We start from the raw sequence: 15,838 nt of genomic DNA on the forward strand, positions 1-15,838 counted from the left end.
CTCCTGTCGGTTTGATCAATGTGGCTCTCCCGTGAGAGCTCAGCTCTGTTTACTATTTCAGCTCATTATGCTGATTTTATTCTTCTTTTTCATTAACTTGATTTTTAAGCAGCCCAAGGAATATTTTACATCTACTTTATTTAGGTCAATTTCTTATGCCCATTGAAATTCCCCTCAATGAAAGGGCTCTTCCCTCTATTGAAATGACCATTACATCTATGAGCTGCTTTGCACATTAATGAACGCTGCCCTCCCTGCCTGCCTTTAGGCTCTCTTTCTTAATGCCGGGGCTGCTCACTAGTGTAAACCAGTGTTTGATTTCTGCTCTCTTCTCCCTCTCGGACTGCATATAGCAGCATTTAGCTGTGAATTAATTTTCATGTTTGGATATACCCTGCTGAGGTGTGATGCCAGTGGTGCATAATCAAAATCTGCAACACTACATATGGGTAGATAGGCCTTGTGGGTATTTTCACAGCGCAGATCTGTAGCTGGGCGGGGGGAAACTAAAAGCAGAGCGAGGGGGTCAACAGCCAACACACACACACACACACACACACACACAACACAAGTCAATAACAGGACAATGGGACATTTAACACAAAAGAATAAATCTGTTGTTTTATAGACGGGTACGGAGCAGTAGATAACTTTTGCAGTGTGGCGTGCAGTTCTGTGTGTGTGTGTGTGTGTGTGTGTGTGTGTGTGTGTGTGTGTGTGTGTGTGTGTGCGTGTGTGTGTGCGTGTGTGTGTGCGTGTGTGTGTGTGTGTGTGTGTGTGTGTGTGTGTGTGTGTGTGTGTGTGTGTGTGTGTGTGTGTGTGTGTGTGTGTGTGTGTGAGAGAGAGATAATGCGTACATCTCTGGCCAAGGGACAAGACACGCACCCACAGCCACAGCTCAAACACCAGCAGCCCTTAACATGGTGTGTCTAATGCTCCTATTTAGTGTTTGGGGTGCAGCGGCGCGTGGCCTGAGGTTTTTGGGAGGGGAGCGTGGATAGCACCTAGCCTGACAGCTGTGCCCCAAACTGAAGACAAAAGCCAGAGGAAGTACCGCATCATCGAAGATGGGACTAAAAAGGCATGGCAATTTGCTTGTGGTCTGGCCCATACTGCCGCCTGATTCAGTGCATATATAGTTCACTTTTCATGGTGAATATGGCTGTTATAACTGGGAGGACACCTCTAAACAAATTCCACAATAAACAGAACTTGGCATTATGCGGTACTTTCAGATCAAAAGCAGAAACACAAACTACTAATTCATAACAGACTTGATTTCAAACAAAGACAAACAGACAGAACATAGGCCACCTTTTAGGCATCAGTCTTTTCAATGGAGTTTATTTGTAATCCTTTGATAGGAGGGAGTCTCTTTGTCAATCGGTGTACATCAAAGATAAGCTAACTTACCATGCTGCTTGTGTTTGTGCGGTGGTGTGCATGTCTGTATTCTAGTCTTTAACAGCGCTGCAAGCCGTGTTCTTAATCTATTGATTTAATAAGCTTGCGTAGCACGCTGTTGGCTGTACAAATGAACCAGTCGTGAATGTATAGGTGACACATCTTCAATCTAAAAAACCTGATGTGTTTGATGAATAGCTAATGTGATTTACAGTATACACAGCCTACCTCTGCTATGATTATGCATTTACATAAACAAAAGTTCATTCTCTAGTAATTATATTAAATGGTGATATAATAAGCATATGTTGTGTTTGATCATGCACACATACCTTGTGAATATCAAAGATTTAAATACAGCAATAGTAAGTCTTAGACCAAAAGATTTATCTTAGGTAGGTCAAAATCCAAATTAAATCTACAAACACTTAGCACCCGGGGTCTATTTTCATTAACACTAACCCTTTATTACCATACGCAGAGGTGTTTTCATTCCCGAGTTAGGTTAATAGCAACAAAAGAGATAGTAATTACTTGTTTGTTGCCACATCATCTATTAGGTGATAATTAGGCTTGGGCGAGAATTATAAACTCTTAAAGGGTTCGTTTGATCTAAACACATGTTCCCAGATGGATGTCTGAGTATCCTGTATTAATTATTACTGCAAATTAAAAGGTTCAGACTCATCAAGCCTTTCCAAAACTGGATCTGATGCTTCAATATGGAGTTCTCATCATCCCCTGAACACAACACCTAGACTCTGTTGTGTCGTCTCTGATGAACCATAAGAACTTCAAGACAGACGCACAAATTTTCTTTTATGTTTTCATTACTGTGGCGGCTCAGAGTTTTGGTGTGAATAGACACTGGCTGTGTGCTTTACTTGGAGACCAGCGAGGCAGATGAAACATCAATAAATGTGAACCGCCCGCTCATGAGGTACTCACAAAAGGGTGGTGCCGCCATTTCTGGCATCCATATCAATGGCGAGCCGTGTCATAAAATGGAAAACTAAATATTTAGAATAACATCTTAACAGCAAAATAGGAAAACTATCCATCTCTCACATAAAGGAACTTCCTTTATCATGCCCCTGTGTCCACACATACACACACTCACACACACGTGCACACAAACAGACACACGTCAGGGGATTGAAATGGCTCAAAAATATCCACTGGTTTAAATTAGACCATCAAACAGCCAGCTGCTGACTTTTTTTTCCTGTGTGTGTGTGTGTGTGTGTGGGGTCCCATGGGTGCAGCAGGGCGAGTGCAACGGTGTCAGTTCACTAAAAACAACACTGTGTGCGGGTTCTTCACAATTTAGGATCAAAAACCAGCCTTGCATACAAATAAAAAATTAATTTACTCTGTATAACATAAGAATTGGATAACCTGAGTATAACACAATTTCTATACCAGAATCAGGATTGTCGTTAATCCATCAAATGAATGAGAAACTTTGAATAATAGAATTTGCAATTGTCTATCAGGTGTTTATTTGTGGTCTCTCTCCACTTGCCTCACGTGACAGGCAGACAGAGACAACACATTTGTTGTGATGGAAAGTTACCTTACAGTAAGGCAGTATAGCATTTACATATTACAAGTTATTATAGTAAGAGCCTTAACCCTGTCCACCAATTTTGCCATTAATAGCATAAAATCAAAAGGACTTGCGAAGTTAAGCTTGTTCACTGTTCACTGTCTTTGCCAGACAGATGTTGCTTAGTTGTTGAAGTCATTGTTATGGATGCTTTTGCACGGGACTGTATTATATGAAAAGGGAATGTAAGCAAGGTCAATTACAGTTAAAAAGTGAGCTATATTAACGAAGAGTGAATGAGCGAGATATTGGCAAAACTTCACCTGATCAGCTGGCAACCTTCAGGCTGGACTGTGCAGTCTGCTAGCTGCAGGACTGGCAGCAGCATCTGAGAGTTATGTTGCAAAACAGAAACACAGATGAACAGTGACTTTAGTGGCCCTCTATCAAGTTTTAAGGATTATAAAGTAAAATGTTATGCTTATGTGAAGCTCGGGATTGGAGTTATTATTGTATTGGTCATTATGGCATGGACATTGTAGCAAAATTAGCCACTGCATGCCTAGTTAATGAGTTTTGTTTGTGAACGCCACGGGTGATCTTGTTAGAAAAATCCTGATTACGGCAGCCTGACCAGCAGAGACAGGCTGGTAGATGAGCTCTGATGTAATAGTGAAATGTCTGCCTGGAAGTTCAACTCTGTTCACTTCAATTCAGAGAACTTCATTCATCTCCAGTAGGTCAATTAAAAAATATACCAAAAAAATTAAGTTGCAGTTTTTGATATGGTTTAAGTACAGGCTAATATTTAAGTATTGCAGTAGCTCGAATATTAAGCACTCCCCCATAAAACATAAATTAGGGTGACTTATTAACACTATGGAACCCTGTTACTGTAAAGCCAGTCTACACTCCATTATTACTGTATGATGTTATGATGTAGTTGCAAAGAGTCTGGCATGATGAAAAAATGCAAACCCTCTTTAGTGAGAGTGGCTGTGTCCTTAGAGGGCATTAGTAAAGGCATTATCTTGTTGTGCCAGACAGTTTGGTAGTAAGCACCCTGGCAAAGGGCCTTGTAGTAAAACTCTGATGGAACTGCGCAATAGAGTCTGAGTGTAGCCATCCTGGCACGGAGATATGGGTCATACTAGGCTGTCCTCTCCCTCACCCCAACACCAGAGCCCAAACCCTGATGAGATTAGCCGGCCAGCCAGGCGCTCAGTGGTGGTAAAACACAAACACCACTGATTACGTGAACATTAAAGTCGGATCCCCTCACACTTCAACTTGGATCCCCTTGTGCAGGGTCAGGAGCAGGTTAGTGTGATGACTGTGCTGCCACTCCCAGCATATATGGCAGTCTTACGCTTTGGACGCACCATGCGCCCTGATAGATCCTTAACAAGCTCTCAATTATCCTGTGATTACAGCTGACTTCATTGGAGACCCGTGCTATGACTTCAATGCTTTAAGAATGGGATAGTGACACAGCTAACTTACTGGATTTCCCCAAATAAAGGCTTTTACCTGAGAAAGTCAACTTATTTGTTTATATGCCGAACAAATATGAGGCAAAACAGGTTGACATTTCCTTTCAGTGAGCAGTTTTTTTTGGGGGGTAAGGTCAGCAGAGCCAGTGCTTTGACCACTCTGTGTTAAATCACTGCTAAAAATGGGATTAGGCAGGTTGGAATGCCGAGGTAATCACTCATTCGGCAGCAGCCAGGAGAAAAGGCCTCCTTAAGGAGAAGGGGGTGGGTTTTATATAGCTGAGAGCTTTGATTACTGCTCCGTCTTAAAACCGCATCCGATGAGTAAAGACATGCACTGGTCCTCCCCCACATTTACTGGGCGAGTCACCCTCCTGGGTTCCTGTAAATAAGTGATGTCACAGTGCTTAATGATGCCCAGACTAGACTCAGCAAGGTCTTGGGGAAGAAAAAAAAACAACACACTGCCAGCTTCATCACTACTGAAGCTGCCTAACTGTCATGTCAACAAAGCATTAGTTTTACACATTGTATCCTTTTTCTCAGTGGGACTGCTGATGATGCAGTTGAAGTGCAGAGTGGTGAACACAATCAAGAGCATTCTCTTTTAGTCTATGAAGCCAGTGAAGTTCACCCTCTGGGAAAAGAGGAAAAAAAGAAAGAGAAAAAAAAAATCACCCTCATCTGAGGATTGACTTTTCCGTCACTAATGAAGATGTTCAAATGGAGAGCACACAGAAGAAGAACAAGAGAAAAAAAAGACACTTTCTTTGGGCTTTCTCCTGTTCTCCCCGATGTATACTGGTAGTGACAGTTGTTTCCAGTTGCTACATATAAAGGGCCCATCATAAAGCCCGGCTACAGGAAACAGGATAAGCTCTTGAGCCAAGGCAGTAAAAAGCTCTCTGGGAACTTGAAAGCCACACAAATGAAGTCTGCGTCTGCCATCTGGAAACAATAAACAAACAAAACCCAGCAGCCAAACAAACACCACGATTGGAGAGGGAGAGAGAGAGAGAAGACACACACAAAAAAAAGAGTGTGTGTGTATGAGAGAGAGAGGAAGAGAAATGGAAGCAGAGATTGAGAGTGTCAGTGAGTGATAGAGGAGAGGAGTGTCAATGTTAAAAAAAAGTGTGCAGCATGCAGCATCATTAGCAGACACTGATGGGAAGACAGACACAGAGACAACCCTTTGTATAAAGTCTCCTTTGATGCTAGGGAGATGGCCCCGCTGTTTGAATGTGTGTGGTACCACTGAAACCTGGTTCTAATGAAGTCTAGTGCTAACAGGAGGCTGCCTGTCTGCAACTTGTGCCAGTGATGTGATGAGAAGTTATAAGCCCGTTCCAAATATGGCAAAATACCAAAAGAAAACCAGCCAACTCTTCTCTGCATGCATGAATAAATCAGAAATATGATTTTTATTTATTTTTAGAGAGACAATGTTTGTCTCATTCAGAAATATCAAAAATTTATTTCTATCTCTCTCGAACACACACACACACACACACACACACACACACACACACACACACACACACACACACACACACACACACACACACACACACACACACACACACACACACACACACACACACACACACACACACACACACACACAAAAAGTGATTAGGGTCAATTACACCATGCAAAATCTAGTACTATTATTTGTATCATTAGTTGAGAGGTATCTTGAATATATAATGTATATTATATATTATGTAGGGCCACTAAATGTACTTTTCAATGTCATATCAGTGCCCTGTTTGTTACAGACATTAAATGTTGTGCATCTACAGTACTGAGTGAAGCTGAAACTGCAGTTGGGGAATATTAATTTACCCATTTATCACAACATCTGTAAAATATCAAAACGCCCATCACAATTGCCCATCCCTGTGTGATATCTTACACTTGCTTACTCAGCAGTCAAAAAAACCTTGTTGAAGTGGATAAAAAAAAACTTAATTGATAACCAAAATTGTTAAAAAGCTTTGATTTTCTGTCAAACAATGAATCAATAAATTTACCAATATTTTAGCATTAAATGTACTCATTGTATCCCTTTAAAATAATACTATTTTTGTTTCCGAGTGTCGAGAGGAAAACGGGCCTTGTCTGAGCAGCATGACATTATCAAACAGGCGCAGTTATTGATATTCCACACAAAGTTTCCCGGACAGTCACTTTGACGGTGTGGGACTATTTAATGAGAGAAATTCATGAGATGGAACTTCAGTTGGTACAACAGCAAAGATCACAAGCTGCTTTCAATGGCCTCATCACAAAGAGCACTGTGGATGCTGACACCGAGGGGTTAGACCAAGAACTGCAGCCAAGTGGCCACAGCATGGATCCCTGTACTATATTACAGATGGTCCCACCTATAGGTGCACATACTGTATGCTTAAACAAACATGTTAAAGCAGAACAACACACACACACACACGCACAGACATACACAACCCTCCCTGCTGTGCCTGGTTAACAAACACTCGGCTATAAAAGTAGGCCCTTACCCATTAGTGTGTTTTGTATCAGACAGGAAATGCTGGGTAAATTACACCTCATCACCCTGGAACTAGCCGACCATCACCATGGCAATGAGCCAACCTCAGTGCCGTGAGAAGACCAAAACACCACCCTGGAGAAGGAGAATGGGACATGACTAGAGTTTTCCTCTGATAACTAACAACTGATCTAATGTTGGTGATGCAAACGTAGTGTTACACAGGTTTAGGAAGTGTAAATTGAACCCAGATCTGTATCTATTTAGTAGCCAAAAGAAACCCTTTGGCCTTCTGACAAAAAAGAGCTGACTCCAAACCTGGAAGCAATATCCTGCCCACACACAACTCTGACTGCTACCTAATTAATGCTACATGGGATAAACTATACCAGCCCAACACCCTCATCCAAGAGGCTATTAGAAATTATTAGTCATACCTACAATAAATGCTGATACAGTTCAAAAATTAGGTCAACACAGGCTACAGCTTTTCATGGCCATCAACAATAAATTGGGTGGCTTCTCATGTGGAGATCTTTGTGTAATATGTAAAATTAAAATTGATGGCAATGTAACCAGATTCTTAACATAAATAAGGTAGATTTAGGATAAGGCACTACATCCTATGACCTATGATTTTTGTAGCAGTTGATGTGGAACACACTAATGCAGCAGAAAAATAAGTTGATTAAAAGGCATTTACATAAGTTGTAACAAATATCCTCAGTTACAAAACACTGCTGTGTCAAAATTCTTCAACACCTTCCACCGCTCTTAAAAAAGGATTATATTCCTGTGGAGATTTCATCACCACACTTGTATTGGCTCACATCTGTACAAAGCAAAAACACAGGTTTCCCACTTGTGTTATCATTAAAAACAGAGAATATTTCCCCAGCTTCTCATTTAATCCGACCACCACGCTTAAACTCTAAACCACACAAACCACCCGTTAGCCAAGTCCGCCCCTTGTTTCTAGAACAAAATTCTTTTGTTGCATTGTTCACACATTCCTCCCCGGCCGTGTTTAGACAGATGCGATTCTACGTGCACTCTGGGGTCCTGAAAAAGTCCTACTCCGAAGCTGAAGATGTGCCGTTGATCAAAGGCTTTGGTGCTAGAGCAGAGAGACACTTGTTTGGGTTACCCTTTTTTTTTTCTTCTTCTTCTGGGGGATACAGAGTAACATATCCATCTGTTGGCCGTATGGATCCACCTTAGCCGGCCCTGAGACAAGTGTAGGCCTCTTCTCTTTGCCATTCCACACTGCTCCCTCCACCACGTTTACTCAGCTGCTCCCCATGCCAGTCGCCAGAGCTTTGTTTTCACACAGCAACATGTGTTAACTTAATGCCCTGTAACAAATTTCAAAGGCAAGCTTATCTGGGTCAACAACAGGTAATAGAGCGATTTATTGATGCATTGGCTCAAAAATGACAGAAGTGTAAACAAAATGCCCCTGTGGGCACTGGTGCACTGATGTCATTTACTTGAAACCCTTCATATGCTTTGCTGGTGCTGTTTAAATGAACTGGATGAAATAAAATGTCTCCTGTTCAACTGTGTAATACATGATATAAAAAGGGAAAAGGAGGAAGACAGGCTTCTTAAAGTGCTTCATATATTTTTCAAAATAATCCATAGAAGCTTCAAACTTTCATTCTGTGAGGCAATGGCCAAGAATGTGTCTGGTAAAAAGATAAAATAAACAATTAAACAGTATAGGGGATTTGGGGTTACTCGGCCAACCTGCTCGCCCTCACATAGCTGAAGAATTTACTTACACAGTCCCCATGGTTGTTTACTTGCTTGATTGGATTATGGCCACACACCTCAAGCTCGGCTTCCACCACCAATCAATGAGGAAATGAGATGTCAACACACTGGTGTTTATTCAACACTCATTTATTTTTCTACCGGAAGCCAAAGCCGAGTCGACCGCAGAAGACACTAGATGAGTGAAGGGATTTCCTAAAAGCATTTATTTCTATCGCCAACAAGAGGGTTGTGGTTTATAATTATGTTTACAAAAAAAATGATGTGTATACTGTTTAATTTTATTTTATTTAACTGCATTACATGTAAATTATTTTGGTATTGTAGGACAGTTTTACATTTCCAATTTACTGTGAATTGATTAATGCATGTTACTCTGTACTAATATTAAGACTGTATGATAAGTGGATATGAAAATGTTGTTTTGTCTTGTTTCCAATCTATTTAACAACGGAGGAGACAGGGCTTTTAAACTTCAGGCTGTGCATCCATATGACCAAACTAAAAGAGCTGGTAATGGGAAGACACCAGGAAGTCTGTAATGCTTCCAGTCAGCATGAAGTGCCATCAAAATAAAATTCTGCACAGTAGCTGCTGCTTTAAAACAACTGGGGCAATTGAAAATTCCCCTCCCAATTTATGCCAAATGCCACTTTATAAACATTCTAGCATGACTGCCAAGTGTCTGCGCTGCTTTATGCCCCTTCTCTTAATTGAAAACGTTATAGGGGTGCATTACACTTGGGGTTTTTATAAGCTGTGCTATAAAGCCCTAGCAGGCCCTGTGAGGGGAAACTGCCCATTAACTTATAAGGTCCAGGCCTTGGCTCTCTTAATTGACAACCTCTAGGCTACTTTCATCACTTGTCGACTTCATAGCAGCAGTCAATGCTTCCTCCAGGATGCTGTTGCATCTTTGACACGAGGGTGTTTGTGACAAAGAGCAGTCTGCCGCCAGTGCCAGGGCGAGGGCTCTAGGCTGTCCATAAAACAAGCACACACATTCCTCTCCTAGTTTCTGCTATCGGAGAGGCTGCATTTAACCATGTAAGTACTGCTTACCAGAATCACCAGTAAAAAACCCTTATGAATTCCAGGAAAGTGGGCATTTTATGATTATGCTGTATGCAAATCTACATATCACATATTACAAAACATCCAGAGAGATACTCTCATTTTATAAAATAAATTAGAACTACTGCAGGAAAATATTGGATGCTAAGTTAACTACTGAAAATGAGAAAATGTTTATTTCTTAACTGTTCAGACTAACACCACAAGCACAAACGGAAGACACACACACAAACACACAGAGACACACCAGACGGGCGTGACAATCAATTCACACTCTGATTTGGCAGGATCATCAGCTTTGTGCCTCTGGAAATTCATATGCCTTGAATTAAAGCCACTTGTCACAATGTTGTTGACCAGTAAGTACAAACGCATTACGAGAATAATAAACACAACACTCTTAATGTGCAGTGTGTATAATTTAGTGGCATCTAGCAGAACAGACTTGGCAGATATCAAAAATAATATCCATACGTGTGTTTTAATCAGTGTATAATCCAATGAAAATTAGAATCATTGTGTTTTTGATCACTTAGAATGAGCCCTTTAGTACATAGGGAGATGTTCCTCTTCCACAGATGCTGCCATGTTGAACCACATGTTTGTACAGTAGCACATAAAGGACAAATGAAAAACTGGCTCTAAAAAGGTCCTTTTGAGTTTTTCACGAATTTCGTGGTCACCATAGGTTGTTCTTCATGTTCGGATAGGAAGGGGGAGAGGTATTCAGTTGGTTGCAATGTACAACATCACCACTAGATACCACTATATCTTGGTCCTTTAAGATTAGTTTTAAGTTTATCACTATGCCTTCTATGTGAATTGTATGCAATCTACAAAAAGTTAGAAGAGTTATAGACAATGTTGACTGCTAGCCATCACTCACTGAATCTTATGACCTTACAGCTGGGTATTAAAATTTGATATTTTTATGGCACCGACCAAATTGATACTATCAAGTATTTAAAAACTTCTTGTGATTCGATACCAAATTTCAACACCTAGCAGGGGTGAAGCTGCTCGAAACATCTGACTGTAACTTCTCAGCATAAACATCAATGGCAGAAGCAGCAACAGCAGCTTCATCAGTAAAAGGAGGTTAGACTAAAACTCGTTTGACATCAAAACAGCAGAGCTTTAGTGGCTGGCAAACAGCTAGTGAGGCTCAACAAAGATTAGCTAACATTATCAATGGACTCCTGTCTTGTTTCTTGTCACACAGAAAACACTTCCAGTCACCGAACCACCACTGTTTTGTTGTCAAATGATACGACCGCAATATCATCATTTTGTGATGTTTTAATACTTTGTCTCATCTTACCTGCAGGTTAGGTGTTCTGGTCCAACCTCCTGTTACTGATTAAGCCTCTGTAGACGCTGCTGCTGCCTCCGCCTGTTATATTTTGAGTTGTTAATTTGGCTAACATCAACAGACAATACACAACATAAAACAATTGTCGTGAAGCAAAGTGATTAAAAGATTTTATGGTAATGTTAACTAGCTGTACGAAAGACACTCAACACACTTTCTTTTCATTTTTGAAAACTAACCAACGGTAATACTAACGAGTATCATTCAAACAGTACTGACATCAAAGTATTGGTATTTTTGTGAGAACAATATTGCTGATATGGTGTACAGACCTACCAATATAAATATGATTACCATATAATTTCAGCTGATGGGGTCAGATAGAGATAGAGTGATAGATTCAAGGGATACTTTAGAGGAGTAGACCGAGCGATAGAGCTGCCGCTCTGTGCTGTGAGTTAAAATAACTCATTAGAGTCACTGATGTAAATGGATTTGCTGTATTGACAGCAGTCAGCAAAATGCAGCTGATCAATGCTTAGCTTAAAACTAGCTTTGTCTGTTAAGTGCAGACGTGTCCAGCTGGTGATGATCTATAGAAAGTCACCACAATCACATTTCACCTGCTTTTTTACCATCACACACTGAAGTGTTTGCATTATTTTACACTGTGACTCAATAAGAGGACATATTTGACTATTAAGCCAGTCACTAAAACACTGTAATGCTTTTGTAGATGTGATATGCAGGCCATGATCATGTGACTTGTCATGATGTGTGGTCGCGACCAGCTGTTAATGATCGCCTGGTGTCATCAGGAATGTGAGTATATTTACTCAAGTTCTGCAGTTTTGAGTTATTTGAGTTTTCCATTTCATGCTGCTGGAAACTTCTATTCCACTACAATTCAGAGGGAGATTTTGTACTTCCTACTTCACTACTATCATTTAATGGCTTTAGTTACTTTTCAGATTAATTAAATTTTTCATGAAATAACATAAATCACAAATAAGCAAATATAAAGAGAAAAGTCCAAAAATATTAATAGATTCATGATGTTTTTATATTAGGTTTTGGGTTAGATTTGTGTCTGACTTGATCCTGACTCTGATTATGTAAACATAAGCAAAAATAACTTAACAAGATCAAGGCGGCAAAGGTTTTCCGAGCCAGGGGACGCAGTTGCAAGACTCCAGGGCCTCGTGGGAAACACAAGAAAACCACCTGATCCAAAAGCTGATTGGCTTAAACATTAGAACAACAAAATCATACTCTAAAGGCCTAGAAATTCATCTTCTTATGATTAAGTGGAGAGATTTGTATTGTATTAGTCTGATATTGCTTACACATTCATTTTGTTATCAGAAGCCTTCAATGAGAACATTACTTCTAAGTATTACAACATTATGACATTATCTTGTATTATGAAGTACCATAAAACCTTTGGTAAGTAGGACATCATGATTCATTGAGAAACATCTGTATAGATGTTAAGCCCTGACAGTTTAATCCCAGACTGTCAGTCTGGCCTGTCTGACTGAAGCTTTCATTACATACACTTCCAGACATCTGTATTGCTGCTTTTCTGCATCAAGATTTAGCAGTATTATCATGTGGCACACCCCTTCATTAGACCATCTCAGACTGTATGAGGCTACTGTGCAAATCAATGAGCAGACCTCCTTTATGGCAATACTGGATTTTTAAATATGTGACATGGAGTACTTGTATTTGTGAGATATTGAATGTTCTTTATTAACAATTTACAAAGATATAAATTGAAGAAAATCACATTTGAGAAGATGGATGGTATTTTTTCTTGCATGATAAAAATAAATATCCGAATCTTATATTTATAATGTAGAAATCACATGACCAAACTAACAAATCAACTCTGTCAGACTTAAATACAGCACTGAGTTTTGCTTCAAGAGACAGGTTTATGTAAATGAACAAAGTTTGGCTCATTTATTGATTGGCTTAATCTTGGCTTTGGCTACTTTGATATGATAATTCAATTAAGCGTCATTAAACTAAACTGACGAGCTCTTGAGCAAGTCACAATGTGCAAATGAGAACTGTGAGGCAACTCAGTACCAAGCAGAGAAGAAAATCTTTGATTGCTCTGCATGTCTGCCATGCCATTACTAAAATGTGAAAATGTCAACATTTTAAATTGAGAATCAATGTTGTCAATAGAGTTTTTATATGTGTAGTTTGGAAAGGAAAATTCTTCAGAATATTGGGTACATTAAGTAATACTTTTACTGCAGAGGGGTATTTAATATTTTGTCCACCCAATCAATGAGGTAGCTGTCATTTACAGTATACTAATGTAATACTTAACTAAAGAGCACCACAACCTCCAAAAAGATCATAAAATAAATCAACACCTGTCTAAAATAACACCTCTCTGCAGGACAAATTAAACATTATGACCATCATGGAGGTAGGCTCACAGGGCTGTTGTATTTGGCTGCAATAATAAACTAGCACCTGTGTGTGTTTGTGTATGTGTGTGTATGTGTCTAATTCATTTACAAAATGCACACAAGCAAATTAAGGAACGCATTCTCCAAACTGACAACACAAATGCAGCCTGGTGCATATTGTTTGCAGTAAAAGACAAACGCTTGGAGTCCTACAGAAGACTGTAGTAGTTGAAGACACTAAAGACTAATGAAAAAATAAATAAATTGTCCCACATGGCATAAATTTCTTCACAGATATCATAATTATACTGTCAGAAAAAAGATAAAACAAATAACAGCCAGGTGCAGGGACATCCTGAAGTCATGTTTGCAGTGTAACGTTGCCAGGCAACCAGCACTAATGCCAAAGACGCTCTGCACAGAAGTGCCGGCAGATGGATAAATGGTGTTCATCAAGAAGCAGTTACAGTACATAACTGCCTCTAAAACCACAAATTGCCATTTTGCATTTCTGTCTGTGTATGAATTAAACATAATAGAAGCAACATGTGATGTGGAGCACTTTAGAAGACCTGGTGGAGGTATTTTTTTTCACTAAGCTGTTTTACCCCTGCTTCCAGTCTTTATGCTACGCTAGGTTAACAAATGCAAATAAGCACATTCCCTAAAATATTAATATAAAGTACAATATTAAACTATTCCTTTAAATTGTGCTGCGTTGACCTTTCTCAGCCACTGTACAACAGCCACTGTACAACAGGTCATTTGATAATAGACAAATGTGTAATGACATGGAATCAAACAAAAGTTGTTCAGTATGAGAAACTACACTGAAAGCAACATGGAAAGACCAGAATTAGAGCTGCAACAATTAACTACGAATATTAAATTAATTGGAAACTATTTCAGTTTACTTCTACAACAGTAAACTGAATATCTTTCAGTTGTTTGAGCAGACTACTGCAAAAAAGGCTCAACAGATCGATTGATAATGAAAATAATGGTTACTTGCAGGCCTAAACAGAATAAGACAAAACTGAACGCCCTACTCAACATTAGACAACACCAGAGTAGAAAAGTTATGGTAGCTATGCGACAATATGACAGTCAGGTGGGCTGAGCTACACTCTGACTGCACAGTAACACCACCAAACACACGGACCACAAGGTGACACCCCAAGAAGGAAAAGCTTATCACACTACACTATGTTTTACTGGCAACCTTTTACACCGGCACTTTCCCCAGCAGCTTGTACTGCACAGGGCCACGATAAGTAAGCTATGTACTGTATATTTTGTGCACAATGCCAGCGTTTCTCGACTCATTCAAGAAGTAGCAGACAAGTACGTACATAAGCAAGTGTATGCTTCGTCATTTTGACAAACGTAACAGAGATGACAAACAAATATAACCTTGTAAAACATTGTTGCTAACTGTTGTACTTCTCCCCAGCCTACAAAGCAATAGACGTGTGACCAACAGCTGCCACCGTCACACGGAGAAAAAACAATATTAGATAGAATTAGCGTCGTCGTGACACCGGGTGAGCTTTTCTGAACTTCAACTGCGGGAATGTGGATGAAGGAGACGCACAATAAAGACATAAACTCTGACTTACTGAGGCAAAAGTCGTCTCACAGCTCTGGTAACATGCGCCGCCATGTTTCATTGAGTGACGTGCTAAAAAATAGCGAGCAGCAATTGGCTGTAGAAGAGCCCTCGGCCAGTTCCAGCTATGTGATTGGCCATGGCACAAAGATGGGCGGGCTCTGGACAACTAGTAGCACATGGGAAAGTAAACAGCATGCAAGTAGTAGTAGTGATGCTTTGTGTAGCAGCGGGTTACAAATACTAATGTTAAAATGTAGATTCATTCAGAAAAAACAAGCCTGAAAAACGCCTGAAAATGAAAACTGATATGGATTACTGGTGATGATCATAATTAGTTATATTGTGGTTATGCATGTGTTTTAGTTTGTTTGGTTGGTTGGTTATAAGTAGTTAACTCACTAGATTGCAGAATTATTTGCATCATACATGGTCCCTGTCCACAGTGTGTCTGGAGACAGAAGGGACAGAGACAGGCTGAAAGCTTGCAACAGAGAGAAACGGGGAGGGATAACAAGGAATGAGAGAAGAGAGACTTGAGCACAAGACACGTCACCCCAGGAGTTCCCCCTCACAGCAGTGGTGAATTACTACCACTACCATCAGCCAGGTCCAAGTGTGGTGCACAAATGACACGCAATATTTGCCATGATTAAGTCAGCAGGGGATTTGCT

General features: G+C 40.0%; 1 protein-coding gene across 1 annotated transcript in view; it reads right to left on the minus strand.

Annotated features, from left to right (window-relative positions):
* clybl (citrate lyase beta like) overlaps positions 1-15,218 on the minus strand; it is a 66,542-nt gene extending 51,324 nt beyond the window's left edge. Inside the window, exon 1 of the mRNA XM_062432269.1 lies at positions 15,175-15,218. Coding sequence (XP_062288253.1) covers positions 15,175-15,218 — 44 coding nt within the window. The remainder of the gene's footprint in view (positions 1-15,174) is intronic.
* Between the last annotated feature and the right edge of the window lie 620 nt (positions 15,219-15,838).

The sequence above is a fragment of the Scomber scombrus genome, chromosome 13 (assembly GCF_963691925.1).
Source record: "Scomber scombrus chromosome 13, fScoSco1.1, whole genome shotgun sequence".
In the NCBI taxonomy this organism is placed as follows: domain Eukaryota; kingdom Metazoa; phylum Chordata; class Actinopteri; order Scombriformes; family Scombridae; genus Scomber; species Scomber scombrus.